At 36.4% G+C, this 18,945-nt stretch overlaps 1 protein-coding gene across 4 annotated transcripts in view; it reads right to left on the bottom strand.

The window, feature by feature from the left end:
- The window catches only part of Col4a5 (collagen type IV alpha 5 chain), a 186,673-nt gene extending 168,600 nt beyond the window's left edge, over nucleotides 1-18,073 (bottom strand). For all 4 annotated transcript variants that reach the window (XM_048336891.1, XM_048336890.1, XM_048336888.1 and 1 more), the window contains exon 1: nucleotides 17,694-18,073. In XM_048336891.1, coding sequence (XP_048192848.1) covers nucleotides 17,694-17,774 — 81 coding nt within the window. In that variant the 5' untranslated portion in view covers nucleotides 17,775-18,073. The remainder of the gene's footprint in view (nucleotides 1-17,693) is intronic.
- Nucleotides 18,074-18,945: the final 872 nt, after the last annotated feature.

Here is an 18,945-nt window from a genome sequence, read left to right on the forward strand (position 1 = left end):
AGCCCATGCTTTTTATATAAAAGTTGTCAATCTGAAAATTCAAACATAGCAGTTAAATTAGTCACGAAAACAAATTCCAGCCCCTGAGGATGAACCTTCTTTTTAGCTTCTAAGTAAGGTGACCTCTTTTAGCTTGATCTCACTTGTTATTTCATAACATTTGTCTATGGGTTTTTTCCATTATACCACATTCAAAAACGAAGGCATGAAGGCTGTGATAAGGTCTAATGAGTTTGTACTATAACAAAAAAGAAGTCTTTACTACAACTGTGGAGAAAAATGGAATGTCTAAATAGACTGTAAAAGATAAGCAAGCAAATAGAATTCAGAGGTTATTGCTAAGAATGAATTTATTCATTATTATCCAAATTTCTATAATCTCAGTAAGATTATAAGTTTTATAAATTATATAAATTTAAACCCAGGAACTCACTGGATCATAAGAACTGAAAGAAAAATGTTCTTATTTCTCTTTTCCCAAAATGGATCAAATATCTGTAATGGGGACAAGCAATTGAGCTGTAAGGAAATACACAACTCAGGGAGATGAATATTGAAAGACAGTAGAAGCCATCAACATAATCATATCTGAGGAAAAGTTATAGCTTAATTTTAAGATCACAATTTAAAAGGAATTGACCTTTTTATTGTAACACAAAGTAATGAAAATAACATGAACTTAGAGCTGCGACAAACTGACTTATTTATAGTCAACTAGGAAAACTACCCAGAAGGGATGCTTCTAATTTCAGGAGGCTTTCTGAAACCAAATTAACTCAAAATGTTAAAGGACGACATTTCCCACAGGGTCATTTATTGTTCAAGCATTACTCTTCAAAGTCAAGTCAAAACAAAGGAAAGTTACGAAAAGTATTCCTTACATAAAAATGAACCAAATCATATTTTTCTGAAATATTTTTACTAGTGAGCAAATATGAGATCTGTACATAGTTTAATTTATTTTTCTACAATGATATCAAAGAGAAACAACAGTACAAAGAAGTTAAATAAGGCATTAGGAAATAAAAGTTATTTTAATAGTCTCAGTATTTCTTCCTTTAAATTTTACCAGCAAGATCAGACCCATCTCTGTCCTATAATGAAAAGGATATATGGGGAATAAGAAAATTAATTAATTAATCTGAAACTTTGTTGTTCACTGATTTAATGATTTTTTGCTTGGATTATCCAAGATATAGAATTATATGAAATATGATCACCATTCTTGAAGTAACTCATACTTTTCATATAATATAGCTGTGAAATTACATAATGTTGTAACAATCACAACTGGACATGCCCTCGCGCAATAAATATCTAGAAAACAACATAAAATATGTGGAACAAATGCCTGCCAACATTGAGTATGGTTAAAAAAATACTATGGTCTTAACATTTACATTAAACATTTTCCAAAAGGTCTTACCAAGGACAATAAGATAAAGGAAAAGGAGTATATAGACTGGAATACAGGAAGGAAATCTATCTGAGGGCAGGGAACATAATGTAGCTCACTGGTAGATAGCTGCCAGGTCCTGTGTCCTATCCCTAGCACAACAAAGAAGAAAAAAGTAAATTTATTTTGATTCATTGCCAACAAAAGCATGTATGGATAATTCTAAAGAATTCATAAATATTCTATTACAAATAATTAATTTAGCAAAGTGACAACAAATAAGTCAATAGAAAATTGTGACCGTATTTCTATAGAATAAAGATAATTAAAAAATAAAAAATAGCCAGGTGCCATTGGCTCACACCTGTAAACCTATGTCTCTGGAAATGGAAATCTATTATTATCTATTTATTGTCCTATTCAAATATAAGTTACATAAATGTAATAAAACACACTAAGACCCAGAAACATAAAAAGTATAAATCACTACTGAGAGATTAAATACCTTAATAAATGAAAAGCTATGCCATGTTCTTTATCAAAACAATGAATGCTAGTCAGAAATCAATGTCCACCAAATGATGTACAGGATAAATACAATGCCATAAAAAAAACTCGGAGTTTTATTTGTGTGAATTGATTATATGACTATAAAATTTATATAGAAATATAAAAAAAGGAAGATTTTTTTGTGCCAGTCCTGGGGTTTGGACTCAAGGACTGAGCTGTCCCTGGCTTCTTTTTGCTCAATGCTTAGCACTTTACCACTTGAGCCACAACGCCACTTCAAGCCTTTTCTGTTTATGCAGTACTGAGGAATGAAGCCCAGGGGTTTATGCATGCTAGGCAAGCACTCTACCACTAAGCTACATTCTCAGCCCCAGATACAAATATTTTAAATGAAAAAGAAGCAGAGCACTATTGATTTAAGGATAGATATACATATCTATAGGTCAGACTATAAGCAAAACACATACAAACACACACATAGTTAATTGATTTTCAATAAAAGTGACAAGGTAATTCAAAGAGGAAGGGATAATCTTTTGAGTGAATTGTGTGGGAATTAGTTAAAAACATGGGGAAAATAACTGAACCATTTCTTTATTAAACATAATACATAAAATAAATGGATTGAAAAATAAAATGATAAAAATTTTAAATGCAAATGCAAAAAATCTTAGTGACTTGGAATAAGCAAACATTTCTCATAATGGGCCAAGAAAGTTTATAGTCATAGAAATTATTGGCTAAACTGTACAAAAAATAAACTTTTATTCTCTGAAAATCAGGTATAAAATGAAAAGGACCAAGACTCGAAGCCAGGTGCCAATGGCTCATGCCTATAATCTGGGCTAATCAGGAAGCTGAGATCTACAAGATTTGGGTTCATAATCAGCCCAGGTAGAAAAGTCCAAAATAAATAGCAAAGGGCTGGGAATATGGCCTAGTGGCAAGAGTGCTTGCCTTGTATACATGAGGCCCTGGGTTCAATTCCCCAGCACCACATATACAGAAAACGGCCAGAAGTGGCCCTGTGGCTCAAGTGGCAGAGTGCTAGCCTTAAGCAAAAAGAAGCCAGGGACTGCTCAGGCCCTGAGTCCAAGCCCCAGGACTGGCAAAAAAAAAAAAAAAGAAGCCAGGGACAGTGCGCTCAGGCCCTGAGTTCACGGCCTAGGACTGGCCAAAATAAATAAATAAATAAATAAACAAACAAATAAATAGCAAAAATTGACCTGGAAGTGTGGCTCAAGTGATAGAGCACCAGCCATGCAAGCCAAATCAAGCAAGCACAAGGTCCTGAGTTCAAACTCCACACTGGCAAATTGGAGGAGGTTGCTGGGGGCATGGCTCAGTGGTGGAGTATCTGTCTAGGAAGCATGAGGCCCTGGTTACAAAGTTGTATACTTTTATCAAAAGCAGTAAAACAAAAACAGCCCATTTTGGTGAGTATAACTAAAACGGTAACCATACAAAAACTGTAATGATATACAAATAACAAGACATCAAAATGGAGAAAACTAAAGAGTGACAATAGCAAATTCAGGCAGAGGAGAAATAACTACATTTTTCATATACTGGAAAGAAGAATGGTGGGACAAACACCATAAAACAATTTGGAAGTTGTTTATAAAGTAAAAACTAAACTAATGACAACTTAACAATTGCATTCCATATTATTTACCAAAGGAAAACTGAAACTATATTTACACATTTACACAAAGACTTTTCTACAATTGTTAGGAAATCCCTGAAGAAACTTTTATTCCACTCTGATTTAGTACTATGTACTTTTCCATTCCTAATCACTTCTCTCCATCCCCTTAGTCCCTGGGACAATGAAACTGCAGAATCCTTTTGTTCAGGGCTTTCTTGTCAGTGAGAAGACCCAGATCCACAAGCATTTACTGATCTACCCTACAAAGGGAACAACGTGACAGGGAGGAAGAGTCCTCAGCACTTTTCTAGTTTAACCTTTTGTTTATACAATCACAGTAAGTGATTAAAGGCTTGACTGTTATTTTCATTTTGGCTTGTCTTAATCAGCTACTCCTACATCTTACCAGATCAGCTAAGCTCCTGACAATATGATCCTTTAAATAGATGAGAATTGTTTTTGATGATATTTTACATTCATTACTTATTTTCATTACTTACTTTTGTAATCTGCAAAACAATCTACACACACATACTGCTGACATAATCATGATCACTGAATATATTTCTCAGCAAAAACCGGATTTTAGCTATTACTCCCTTGGATTAAAATTGTATTGAAAATCCTACCTAATATAAGGCAGCCATTGCAAAAAATACAGTGACTAAAAATGAAGAAATATAACTTTCTTTACTTGCATGATATGATCATGTAGAAAGAAAATCTAAAGTGACTGATGGAAGTACTAGAACTAATGAATAGATGTAGCAATGCTATTCTATATCATGATTGGAAATTAGTAAACTATTTATTTATATAGCATTCTATCATGAAATACATAAATATATGCATCTATGGATTTCACACAGGTGTGCATGAAATGGCTGAGTTTTGTAGTATGTAAACAATAGCATAAAGACAAAGTGTTCAGGATGAAAACAATATAAAAAGGAGTAACTGCTGGGCCTTGGTGGCTCATGCCTTTAATCCTAGCTACTCATGAAGCTGAGATCTTGTGGTTCGAAGCCAGCCCAGGGAGGAGAGTCCATGAGACCCTTATCTCCAATTAACTACTCAGAAAAAGCCAGAAGTGGTGCTGTGGCTCAAGTGGTAGAACACCAGTTTTGAGCATAAGGAGGCTCAGGGACAGTGCCCAGGCCCTGAGTTCAAGCCCCAGGACTAGCAAAAGAAAAAAAACCCCACAACAACAGTGGAATAACTGTGATACCTTAGTAACCAGCAACTAATAATTTAAAATCTTTTAAATTATGCAATTTAAAATAGAAAAGCTATGTATAGGATGATAATTTACAAAGAAATTTCATGACCTCAATGACAAGGGTAATTATCTAAATTAATGGAGAGGTATTCAGCGTTCATGGATTTAAACAATAATTAAAAGATTTCATTTGTTTCTAAATAGAACTGATACAACCTCTATTGAACTGTCAGAAAGTGTGTTGTTGTTTTTTTTGGGGGGGGGGGTTGTGTCAGTACCTAGGCTTGAACTCAACGTCTAGGTGCTATGCCTTATCTCTTTCACTCAAGGCTGATGCTCTACCACTTGAGCCACATCTCCACTTCCCACTTTTTGGTAAATAATTGGAGATAGTCTCAGACACTTTCCTTCTGGGGCTGGCTTTGAAGTGCAATCTTCATTTCAGCTTCCTAGGTAATTTAGAATTACAGGTGTGAGCCACCGGCACCTAACTTGAATTGTCAAGAAGTTTTATGGTGGGAATTGACAAGACAAATGTACTGGTACAAACATATATACATAACACAATTCTAACCATTGATAAATTGAGGTGTTTTCAAGGTGGAGATATGAGATCTCTGAGAAATTTTTCACTACTAATGAAAAGAAATTACGCATACCCTTTCTCTACTGGACATGTCATAGTTGCATGTTATCTCAGACCAGAAGCTCTTGTCTTATGAGCATGAGGGGCAATTACTCTTGTGAGGAAATTAATAGGCAGAGTAGAAAAATGGAGAGATCCTGAATCTTTCATTAACTGAATAAATGAACATTGGATCCTGGCACTGGTGGCTCATGCCTGTAAATTGCTACTCAGGAGGCTGAGGATCCCAGTATGAATGCAGCCCTTGCAGCAAAGTCTATGAGACTCTCAGCTCAAATTAACCACCAAAAAGCCAGACATAAAGCTGTGACTCAAGTGGTAGAATGTTAGCCTTGAGCACAAAAGTTCAGCGAAAGCATTTAGGCCCTGCATTGAAAGATCCAAGGCTAGCACACACACACACACACACACACACACACACACACACACACACACACACAAATTAACATTGGGGAAAATATATTTCCAAATTTATTGTCATATAAGCTAAAGACTTTATTGTTTGAGACAAATGAATTTGAGTTTCTTACCACATGCAACAAAAAGTAATTTATCTGATATAAATAGGCATTATTATGTTTTTCTTCTACATAAAGATATGTTTTATTATCAATTAGATTGTGAGATAATGGAAATTGAAGGACCTCTTCTTCAACAAGGTCCTGGAGTCCTTATAGAGAGTACACTTTATTTTTCAGTAGTGGTTCACTGGTACGTCCACTTTAGTCCCTTTAGCATTCAATGTAATACATGCTATTAGAAACAAACATTGTAAGAAAACATATATGTAAGGCAAGTATTACTGGATTTGCAACACGATAAAAATGGTTAGAGTTGTAATTTATTACTCACTTTCAGAAACAATTCTGAAGTCAAGCATGGCTGGTTCAAGACTGTGGGTGGCTGAGACTGGGAAGATTATAGTTTGAGGCCAGCATAGGAAGAAAAGTTCAAGAGATCCCTTTCTCAACACACAGTTGGATGATGCAATATGCACCTGTCATCCAAAACTATGTGGGAGGCTGAGATCAGGACTGTGGTTCCAAGCCAGGCCAGACTGAAAAGTTCATGGGACTCAACAACCAGTGGTGCATGCCTGCCATTCCAAGCAACGATAAAAAGCCTAAAATAGGCAGAATGTTTTCCAGGCCCTCAATCAAGTTCACTCTGGGTACATAACCAGATGCAGGCCACCCTGTACTACACTGTAAAAATGTATCCAAAAGAAGTCAATAAGTATTGGTTGAATGATTTAATGAGAATGAAGTGAATGAATAAGACTATATATATAAACTGTCATCAAAGCTTAAAATATGAGAAGTACTTGGGATATAATACATAGCATTTCAAAAGATCAGATAATTATATGAAATATAACACAAAAATTACAGAATAAAGAGAATTTGTCATTATCAACCCTAGATGAAAAACAATGGTATATAAGATCTGACTTTAGTCATTTTATTGTAGTGCATTTTACCGTAAACATAGAGATTGCGGACATGTATGCTTTTGTTTTTTATTCTGCTTTGTTTTGACCTGCCTAGGCAGAAAGCAAGACCCCATTCCCACAATTTCAAGTTTGGTGGTTCATGCCTGTAGAAGCATAAATAGGAAGGTATAAATAGGAAGTATAAATAGGAATACATAGGTCCAAACAAGACCAGGCATAAACTCAAGATCCTCTCTCAAAAATAACTTCAGCAGAAATGGTTAGAAGTATTGCTTAAATGGTGGAGTGCCTAAGGAAGCATAAGACATTGAGTTCAAACTCTGATGCTAAAACAAATCACACAATTCAATCAGCCAAATTAGCACTTGCTCATAAATGGTGTTTCAATCTCTCTGTAACTTAGTAAGTAAATTCAATGCTTACATTAGGTTCAATAAAGAAAAGAACAAGTCAAAAATTAAATTTAGCAAAATCCTGTTTCATTTGTAAAATTTATTTTTTATTGTCTTTATTAGCAAATAGTAAGATGTTTAAGGATCCCATTTCAACAGGCTAGCAAATGTCATCACAGGCCTTTTGGTTAAAGGCCAGCAGAAGCTGCTAAAGGAATAAAGAAACAGTTGGACCTGGACACATTATGAAGGTAAATAAACTCAAGCATTGATGCATAAAATGAGAAATCTGCTTTCTTAAAATGAAAGGAGACATGTGACAGCAACCACACTAAAAGATGCCTCTGCAAAATAGCATCGAGAATTATTTCTATTAAAAACAAATTTTTATAATAAAGATGTTGCCAAATGGCTAAGGTGGTTCATTTACAATGTTAATTAGCAAGAATATATTTTGAAAATGACTTTTGTACCACAGTTATCATCAAAAGGAGCTGAAATGGTGGAATGATTACATTTTAAAAAGAAAATCATTAGAGGATAGCACCAAATCAGCCAACCAACTGGCAATCAATTGAGCATCAATTCCATAGTCACTATAGTAGATTAGAAAACAAATATTAAGACTGTCTCCTAGGCTCTCATATACACTACTGATAGGGGTATAATTTGTAAAACTGTTTTGGAAAGTAATTTAGGGAGAACTGATCCCTATCATTCAGAAGCTTAAAGATCAGATATTCAAATGCCACCTGGAAGAGCCATAATGCATAACAGTTTGTGATTCAGGAGAGAAGTGCATTTGAATTTCACAAGCTACAAGGCTGGCAAACAAGGCAAAAAAGTTATTTAGATATTGAAAAAAATGTTTAATGTAGGATAGATTGAAAGGGCACAAAATTGATGTGCAGACTCTAATTTTCAAATAAGATGAGATAGAACCTAGATAATTTTTACCCCAAAGTGAGTAAAGTAGATTAATGGAGTGAAGTTTCTGGACTATCACTTAAGGTGAGATGAAAGTACTAGGTAATGATACAACCATTTAAGTGAAAGTCTGATAGGCAGCTATGGTGGAGTAAAGAAGGCAAAGGGGGTTTACATTTCAGGTACATGATGAAACTCCCCTTGGCGGAAGGACTGGGAGTATGTACATCCTGGCTACAGTCAGGAGAAAATTGGTGAGAGAGGCCTTCATGGTGGACAAATTGTACCTTCTGTCCAGGAGAGAAGAATAAAGGTGTTTAGAGTCCACAAAATTAAAATATGGACACAGTTATAAATGGCCTAGGAGATTATAATTAAGAGCTAAAATGGGGTTTGGGGCACGATTCAAGTTGTAAAGTACTTACCTGGGGTGCAAGGACTAATGTTCAAACCCCAATACCACCAAAAGAAAAACAAGGGCCAAGTCAAGTGACCAGTTAAAAGAAGGATTACAGAAAGGGCAATGGGAATGATTAAACTTTGTAATATAACTTTATTTTTCTCAATATTAACAGGTAGGATATATAAAGTAAGTCTCATGAGCAAGATGTAGAGTCAGACAGGCTTATTTTAAGACTTATCCTAATCACTTAGCTGCATGACTTCAGAAAATATTATTTAATACCTTATAGGCCTCACAGACCTTGATAAAAGTTACTTTCAATGGATGAATGGACCAAAGAAAGTTGTTCATATACACAATGAAATACTAGTCAGTCATACAAGAAGGAAATTCTGTCACTGGTGACAGTGTGGTTATAAATGAAAATCCCTATGCTAAATAAAATATGCAAGACAAATACCATATGACATTACTAGTATATGGATTCTAAGAAAAATAGACCTCATAGAGGTTAAGAGTTGGAAAGTGATTACCAGAGGCTGGGAATGATGATGAAGAAAGAGGAGTGGGGAGAGGTTGATCAGTGCATACTGAGAGGAATAAAAAGTTTTGGTACAGTACATTTCAAAAAGAAAACTAGAGCCTAGCACCAGTGGCTTGTGCCTATAATCCCAGCTACGCAGGAGGCTAAGATGTGAGGATTTTCAAAGGCAGGAAAGTACAAGGGACTATTTTGCCAGTTCTGGGGCTTGAACTCAAGGCCTGAGCACTGTCCTTGGCTTCTTTTGCTCAAGACTAGCATTCTACCACTTGAGCCACAGTACCACTTCCATCTTTTTCTGTTTATGTGATGCTGAGGAATTGAACCCAGGGCTTCATGCATGCTAGGCAAGCACTTTACCACTAAGCCACATTCCCAGCCCCTCCAGGAGACTCTTATCTACAATTAACCACCAAACCCTGGGAAGTAAGATTTGTGGCTCAAATAGTAAAGCACTAGCCTTGAGCAAAAAGCTCTGGGACAACACTCAGGCCCTGAGTTCAAGGACTAACACACACATACACACACACACACACACACACACACACACACACACACAAAACTAAACAGATTTTAATGCTTTTACCATAAAAATGATGTTTGAGTAAATATGTTTAACTTGCCATGTTTCAAAACATCACATGGCACTTTACTAGTACGAACAATTTTGACATTCAGTTAAAGGAAATATGAATTAAAGAACTTTAAAAAGTGGAAACTGTTATCAACTCAAAAAGTTCTATCATTAGCTACTGAAAAGCTAACATAACTTCTCTATTGATATTGATATATACTTTCCAAACATTAGAGTCCACTGAATGGTATATCAAGGAGATTAACAATAGCCAGGTTAGGTAGCTCCACCTATAATCCTTGCTACTTGAAAGGTAGTGATCAAGGGATCATGGTTCCAGGACAGTTTGTGTATGCATAGAAGTTCAGAGATTTTATTTCAAACAACAATTGGGCCTTTGTGGTGAATGATTGTCATCCCAACTACAAGGCAAACACAATTACATTAACCTGTCATCTTCAGGGACACAGGGAATCAGAAGGAGGGCTGCAGCCAGCCCATCTAGGGCAAAAGGCAAGACCCTCCCTCAAATATAACCAATGCAAAAGTGTGAAGAGACCTGGGAAGCACAAAGCCTGATCAATCCTCTCAGTTCTGCCAAAAAATAATACTGATACAAAATGAAAATATAGAATAAAAATTGGTCTTGGCAACATTTATCATAATATTGAAAAATATTACATTTCAACAATATTTTTTATCAAAATGAACAGGTAGATGGGCCTAATGGTACAAGATATAATCTTAGCACTAGGAAGCTGAAACAGGAACATTTCAAATTTGAGGCAAGTGTGGACTAGATAGCATGTTTCAGGCCAGCCTGAGCTACATAATGAGACTTTGTCTCAAGAAAAGTGAACAGAAAAACAAAATTTTGATGTGTTTAATTATAAACTGGGCCTGTAATCTTAAGTACTCAGGGGACTGAAATCTTAGGATCATGGTTTGAAACCAGCCCAAGCAGGAAAGTTTGTAGGACTCTTCTCTCCAATTTACCACTAAAACCTTGAAAATGGAGCTGTGGCTAAAGTGGTAGAGCACTAGCCTTGGGCACAAAAGCTCAGACAGCACCAATGCCCTGAGTTCAAGCCCCAGGACCAGCACCAAAAATATTTTTTAAAAAACACAAAACCATTCAGAAATCATTTTAAAATTATTTCAAACTAAGCATTTCAATACTATTAAAATATTACATTTAAAAATAGATGTAAAATTACATAAAGTATGATTCCAACTTATTTTAACCAATATATTTTTTAGAAAAGATTGCATATATGAAAAAGATTCAATATATATGACAGAAAAAATCATAAAAAAGAAATACAAGTCATTTCTTGTCTACTGAGAATTAGGGACAGATCCTTTTTGTCCTTCTCTGTACTTTTCCATATTTTCCAATTTCTCAACCTTGAGCATGTACTACTTGACATCAGACAAAATCAACATGTAATTGGTTAGATGAACAAATGTATATTTACTGCCTGCAAATATCCCATAAGCTAATAGAAAACAGATAAATTATAAGACAACGTGCATATTGACACTAATCTAGATGGGGCTATATATTACAAATGTTCAAAGAAGGATTATAGCCAGCAGTTGATATGACAGAAGGAAAAGTTTCACAGAAATTTTATGGGTTGTTACTTGCAGTCTACACTGCATATGAAGGCAGACTGTCTCTTAGTTTTATCTATCATGTCATCACAAAATAATTTTGTGGAGAATATACTTACATGAGGGTGGAAATAGAACAATATAATACATTTCTTCATTTCTTGGGATTTACTTACCTAATATCTGCTCAAAAATTTAGACTTTGTGCTGAAATTGAGCCAAGATTTGAATCCATGGGATTCTTACCAGGATGGAGATGAATAGAGAGCCAAAATATGTATGCAACGCTCAACAGATTAGGAAAGCTACAATGAAGGAAGTATAGTGTATAGCTTTATGTAAAAAGAGAAAGTTAGATGAAAGGAGAGATCATGCTGGGTCTTGAAAAACAGGCAACGAATGAATGTAGCAGGAAATGGTAAGTCAAGGAGTTGGGGGTTTAACCCAATGACAGAATGGTAGCATATGTAGTTAGCATGTGGGAAGCACTAATTTCAAGCTCAACAGTTTGTAAGATAATAATGAAATGTTCTAAATATTTTCTATAGCTTTTCTCATTTTATTCTCAAAATGTGGAACGGTTCATTTTCCCCAATAAGAAAATTAAGACTCAGAGACTGTTATTTTACTGATGTTTATATATCTCTGTCAGATTCTGGATCTAATTCTAGAATCTTAGCTCTTTAAGACTCTGGATAAGACCAGAAAACATGTCCAAGGAGATACCAGAAAAGAGTGACAGTACAAGAAATGTATCCAATGCCTAATGTATGAAACTGTAACCTCTCTGTAATTCAGTTTGATAATAAAAAAAATATAAAATTTTTTTTAAAAAAGAGTGAGATAGGGCTGGGGATATGGCCTAGTGGCAAGAGTGCTTGCCTTGTATACATGAGGCCCTGGGTTCGATTCCCCAGCACCACATATACAGAAAACGGCCAGAAGTGGCGCTGTGGCTCAAGTGGCAGAGTGCTAGCCTTGAGCAAAAAAAAAAGAAGCCAGGGACAGTGCTCAGGCCCTGAGTCCAAGGCCCAGGACTGGCCAAAAAAAAAAGAGTGAGATAATCATACATCAAAGATGGATGTTTAATCAGTTGGTCCTTAAACTTCAGTCAGAGGTCTCATTATTAATTCATGGTTTTCCAAATATGTGTGTGTACATATGTGTCTATGTGTGTGTATTCTGTGTTTAAATATAAATGCATATATTTCTTCTTAGTTCCATCCAAAGATTAGAAACAATGACAACAATGATAATGAGCAAACCAAGTATCCAGATCTTGGTTTGTACTATGACTATTTTTTTTTCAAATTTTTATTATCAAACTGATGTACAGAGAGGTTACAGTTTCATACGTTAGGCATTGGATACATTACTCAAACTGATATACAGAGAGGTTACAGTTTCATACGTTAGGCATTGGATACATTACTTGTACTGTTTGTTACCTTGTCTATCACTATGCTTTAAGTAGGAGTACCTTGGAGAAATAGCTTATTCCAAGACTGGGAAAGGAAAGTAGAAATAAGCATAAAACATTTTGTAGTGCCAGAACATAAGGAGATGCTAAAAGACAATTAGAGCACATTGAAAGGATATAGTAACCAATGTAAAGGGACTCCAGATTTTCCAAATTTTGCAAATCATTTAATCTTTATGATTTGTATTTTTCATCTGTAAATCAGGAATAATAGTACATACTGTATAGGTCTGTTGTAAAGACTAAATATGAAGAATTAAGTACTTACCAAGTACAAGGTCACAATTTGGCCCTGATTTGTCAAGTTTGAAATCATTTCCACAAAAACACATAATAAGAGCAAAACATTATAATCCATTGAATAAAAATAGTTATTAATTACATGCTATAAATAAAGAACAATATACATAAATATAAGTGTATTCATTTAAGAAACTGGTTGAAGTTTATTATGGTAGAACTCAATATCGAAAATTGAAAATTAAAATCACCTCCTGGCAAGTGTCTACAATAATCACTCAGACCAGGATCATCAATAGATGCTAAAATTACTCGGAAAAACTATGGTGAAAACCTATTATCTGTATTGTCTCATAATACTGTCCTGTATAGTCTTATAAGATCTGTTTCATCTATAATTACAAAGGGAAGAAAATGACTTTATAGTGGATAAACCTGGCTGATACTATCCTAACCAAGTTGTCAGAGTTAACTCAAGGTAGATTCTCAAGTCTTGTACCAACAATGTACATGAACAAAGGTGTACAAAATGTACACCTTCTTATGTAATCACAAGACAGATAAATATACATGAATAGATGCACAAGACTACAAATACAGGGCTGGGAATGTAGTTCAGTGGTAAAGCTCTTGCCTAGCATGTACAAGATTCAGGTTCAATCCTCAGCACTTCAATAAAAGACACTGAAGATACCTGGGTAGTTGAGTGAATAGAATTAGGTACAGTAAGGCAGATACATTGGTAAATAACAAAAGTGAACTGATTGTTTTGACAAAAAACATTTTGCCATCAATACCTGCTCCAGTTTATCGCAACACATCTCTGAAAAGTTCAGCATATTGTATTGTGGGAGAAAATAATCAGATATTATCAGGTAGATATTTTTCTTCAACTAGTTGCTTTATGAATCTATTTTTTAAATATTGTTATTGCAAGTAATAGTTGCTTTATGAATCTATTTTTTAAATATTGTTACTGCATAGAATCATACCATTTATGAAAGCAAGTTCCTTTAGTTAGCATTTAAACTGCCTCACTCTATATGGATACAGAGATCAAACTGATCTTTTAAAGCCCAAAGTTCTTTCCACTATGCTATGCTGCTGCTTCTAACTTCTGTAGAGATACAATTCCCATGATCATTTCCATTACAGTTCTGTATCCAAAAGTACGTATCAGAGATCCAAATACTCTGAACACTAAACATATTTCTGTAGACTACATACTCAGGAGGCAGTATAGAGAAGTTAGTAAGGGGAAAAAAACTGGAATTAACTTGTACAAATTCAAATTTTCCAGCTCTCCATCTCATTACCTACATAATTTTTGGCAAGTTACTGAATTTCCATGATTTGGAGTTTTGTCACCTGCAAATGTATCTTATAGGTCTATTGTGAAGACTAAATATGAAGAACAAATAGCATGAACACAGTTTGATCTCCAGCACCACAAAAAAAAAGAGACTATGACAACGTTCTCAAAAAAATGTAATGAGGGCTGGGGATATGGCCTAGTGGCAAGAGCGCTTGCCTCATATACTTGAAGCCCTGGGTTCGATTCCCCAGCACCACATATACAGAAAATGGCCAGAAGTGGCACTGTGACTCAAGTGGCGGAGTGCTAGCCTTGAGCAAAAAGAAGCCAGGGACAGTGCTCAGGCCCTGAGTCCAAGGCCCAGGACTGGCAAAAAAAAAAAATGTAATGAATAATGACAATGAAGATAGTGATGGAAAATTCTTCCTATGGAGCAGTATACTTACTGGAAAAAGTGTTTTCTGGCTACAAGATACAAAGTACGTCTAAATTAGAGAAATCTATCAACTATTTGACACGATACTATTTGTATAGCAGCAGCAGAATAATCTTGCATATTATCTATATCCATTGCCATAATTCTAAGTGATAGCTTACTGACATTGTAAAGTACACTCTTCTTAAGATGAAAATACCTCATTCTGCTCAGTGTGGTGGCACATTCTTGCAATCACAGGACTAGGGAGGCTGAGGAAGGAGATCTTGAATTCAAGGCCAGCCTAGACTACATAGCAAGTGTCTTAATAATAATGCCATTTTTGTCACTATGAATAACCATTCCAATTTAAACTGTCTTGTTCTCTTGCTGCCAGCTCTTTAGCATATTCCACCTAATCAACACTCTACATAAAGAAAGCTCTTTCATATATTTGTAATAGCCAAATTTGGCATCACTTAACCAACAAATCCCATAACTGAAAAAATAAAACAAACAAGGAGCAACGCTCTTCCTAATGTAAAAGCCTCAATACTAGAGTATTTCGGTCAACAGCCTGCCCCAGTACCATCAAGTTTCACTCTGGAGAAGTTCACCAAAAAATATCCTTAGCACTAGTATGGAGAGCAGATCCCATTCATATTTTTGAGACGATTGGAACTTTCATCTAAGTTATTTATGTGTGGAGCAGAAAAAGAAAATCCTTGGCCTTAACACAGGCACAGTATTTTAATGACCAGAAAATGGGATATAAGAATGTCCTTTAAAAGTTATATCAGGGGCTGGGAACATGGCTTAGCAGTACAGTGCTTGTCTAGCATGTATGAAGCCCTGGGTTCCATTCCTCAGCACCACATATATGGAAAAGGCCTGAAGTGACGCTGTGGCTCAAGTGATAGAGTGTTAGCTTTGAGCAAAAAGAAGCCAGGAACAGTGCTCAGGCCCTCAGTCCAAGCCCCAGGAATGGCAAAAAAAAAAGTTATATCATATCCATGCATCAGTGGCTCACCCCTGTAATCCCAGCTACTCCAGGTGCTGGGATCTGAGGAACATGGTTCAAAATCTGCCAGGCAGGAAAGTCTGTAAAACTCTTATCTCCAACTAAATACTAAAACAGCCAGAAGTGGAGCTGTGTGTGGCTCAAGTGGTAGAGTGGTAGCCTTGAGCACAAAAGCTTGAGGACAGCTCCCAGGCCCTGAGTTCAAGCCCCAGAACAGGCACACACACAAAAAGTTAGATCAAAGGAAAAAAATGAATTACTTGGTGTACATTTTAATATACCAAGAGAACAATCTTGCTCCTAAATTCTGTCAATCATAAAAAGAAATCTCATTTTCAATACAGATTAATCTAAATTGACACATACTCTCACCATATACACCAGTATAATCGGTAATGTGGCATACGCAATTATAACTAACAAGGCCAAATGAAACAAAGACTGATATATAATGAAACATTCAAAAATCTTTGCCCTTGGGCCAAATGCCAAGAGCAGTGAGTACCAAGATGTTTTTTTGCAAAAGAAACTATTTTCAATAGCTCAATTGTAGTTTTTTCCAACAGCCTGTAATCCTGACTGTCTAAGCCTTGCCCCATCTGTATAAAAAAAGCAAATTAAATCACTTATCTGTTTGGATTATAGAAAGCATAATTTAAAATATTTGATATATATGAGTTTTTTTCCAGCAGATTTGCTGCAGTTAAGTATGCTGTGCTTACTCATTGCTTGAGTACATATTTTCTGAACAGGGAGAGGGCAAGGAGATTTGGGGCCTGATGAGTATTATAGGGAAGCTAGACAACAAACTTTAAAATTGACCCAGATAAACTACAACATAGCAGCTGTACATGACGAATAGTTAGTTGAACATGTGACAGCCTAAACCATGATGTCATATTAAAGTATTTTTAAAACCATCCATTATGATCATTCATATATAACACTTAATTCGTTACCATACACTTGTTGTAAGGAGAGTAAGTGAAATTAAGGATGATGGGCTCCAAGCTAGAATATTTTGTGCCATAGCCATTCATTCATTCCTTTACATCTGCTCTCATAAGTCAGAACAACAGTGGGTAGATACTTTTTTAAGAGCTATAGTAAGAAAGTAATTCTACTTCCCAAACCCAAATGGAATTTTTTGCTCTGTCATTTCACATGTCCATCTTGTAACCAAGAAATATCTTTCCCCTTTGAAAAAGCAAACTTCTTTTCCTTTTAAACAGGTGTCCCTCAAATTCTATGTAGTTCTGGTGCCTTAGTGAATTAAAAAAACAACAACCTGTAAACAACCCAAAACAAGAACAATAAAGAGCTAAAAGGCCTGAAGCTACAGGCCATCAGCCTTCACCTGACACTAGGGTTAGTTAGCATTTGCATAGTCAGGATGTCTTGAGGGGAACCCAGGTCAGAAGTTCTAGTGAGCAGAAGGGTAGGTAGGTTTATGGAGCTTAAGGAATGAGCAAATCAGAACTTTAACCCGACTCTTAACAGTATGATAGAACGTTAAATTTAGAAGAGCCAAAATACTGAAGTCGAGGTAACAGAGTGCCTTGTGCTTGGTAGAGAAGCAGGGAAAAGGCTAGCCAGCAGGCAGGGAAACACCCCAGAGCAAAAGAGGGTTGGAAAAGTTTTAAATATCCATCAGAGTCTCATGAGGCAGGAATATGTGCCTCTAAGCCAGCGTCAGCCTCTTCCCTAGCCTCAGCTCCAGAAAAACTGGTTTTGAAACACTTTAAATTCTCCCTTACACCCACGATGTAAATGAGGTTTCTTCCCCAACAAGTACACCGAAATGGGACTTCTCAAGCCCTAAGGTAAAGGGCGGCGATGGGTTTGTGAGTGCGAGTGCTGAGCTTGGGCGGGGGTGGGGGAGATGGGAAAACTTACCGCAGCCTCTGCCGGCTGTCCCCAAAGACTCAGGGCCAGGAAGACCAAGCCGGCAGCCAGGTGGACTCCACGCACTTCCATCCTTCTCCGCCTCCCGCAGCTGCTTCAGCACCCGCACAACTGGCTGCGGCCCACTGACATAATCTTGAGAGTTTATGGAGAGAGAGAGAGCGAGAGCCGGGAGAGCGACCGCAGGAGTGTCCTAATTGTGCCGGTCCACTTGAATAAAGAGAAAGAAGTTTTGGAAGTGTGCAGAGATTTGGAGAGGGGGGGAAGGAGAAAGGAAAAGCAGTGGTTCTTCCCTCCCACCCCTCCCCTCCCCGAAGCCGGGCTCCCCAGGAGCACTTTGCTCGGGCGTTTAGACTTGCGAACTTTTTCAGTGCTCTGTCCCACAGATCTACTTCCCTCGCTCGACCCCCTCCTCCGCACAGCCCTGGGGAATTTGAGTATCACTCCGCCACTGCTGAGGAAGGCCTCTGCAACCTGCAAGGGAGTACAGCTCAGTTATTTGGGGGAGGGAGGGAAACTTCTAGGCCAGTTGACTGAAAACTATGAGACCAATCGGGAAGCTTTTCTAATTCGTGCACATACACCTTCTGTGGATAATACTCTTCCCAGTCTAGTCCCACGCTCACTGGCATGAATATTAAAGCCAGTTATAAATAGACCTGAGTTGGGACTATTTTTTAGCGGATGGATCTCAGAGAGCCTGAATGTTTTATTGTTAATCATTAGAAACAAATTTGGGTCGCTGTTCTCTGGGCTCCTGGTCTTTTCCTTCAGGTCGTTTATAGGACAGTTGCATTGTAGAAGCATGAAATATGGAAAAATATATTTATAAAGTAAGTAAGAACATGGACCTCTATATGTGCGAGAATATTTCACATGTTTGAGGGACATTTAAGATTTGAAAGCACTCTATGGTTAGTAATTATTATATAGTTAAATATCGTATAATACATTCATATATTTTTATTCATCTGTTAAAGGTAATAATAAATATATGCCTTGTATAGTGACCTAACACAAAAGGTGTGGCTCTCATAGTTGTGTTTCAGTAGGATTTATAGCAGGAAATTAACTTTTCTAGACGTTTATTTAGAATGAACATAAACACCTAATTAGAAATACATATACTGAATTAAAGGGAGTTGAATCATTATCTCCTGAATAAGGTACACTTGAACATTACTTTGAAACTTCTGAAGGATTTTTTAAAAACTTCCAAAACACACAGAAAACGACTTTATGG

Source organism: Perognathus longimembris, chromosome 28, assembly GCF_023159225.1.
Source record: "Perognathus longimembris pacificus isolate PPM17 chromosome 28, ASM2315922v1, whole genome shotgun sequence".
NCBI lineage: Eukaryota > Metazoa > Chordata > Mammalia > Rodentia > Heteromyidae > Perognathus > Perognathus longimembris.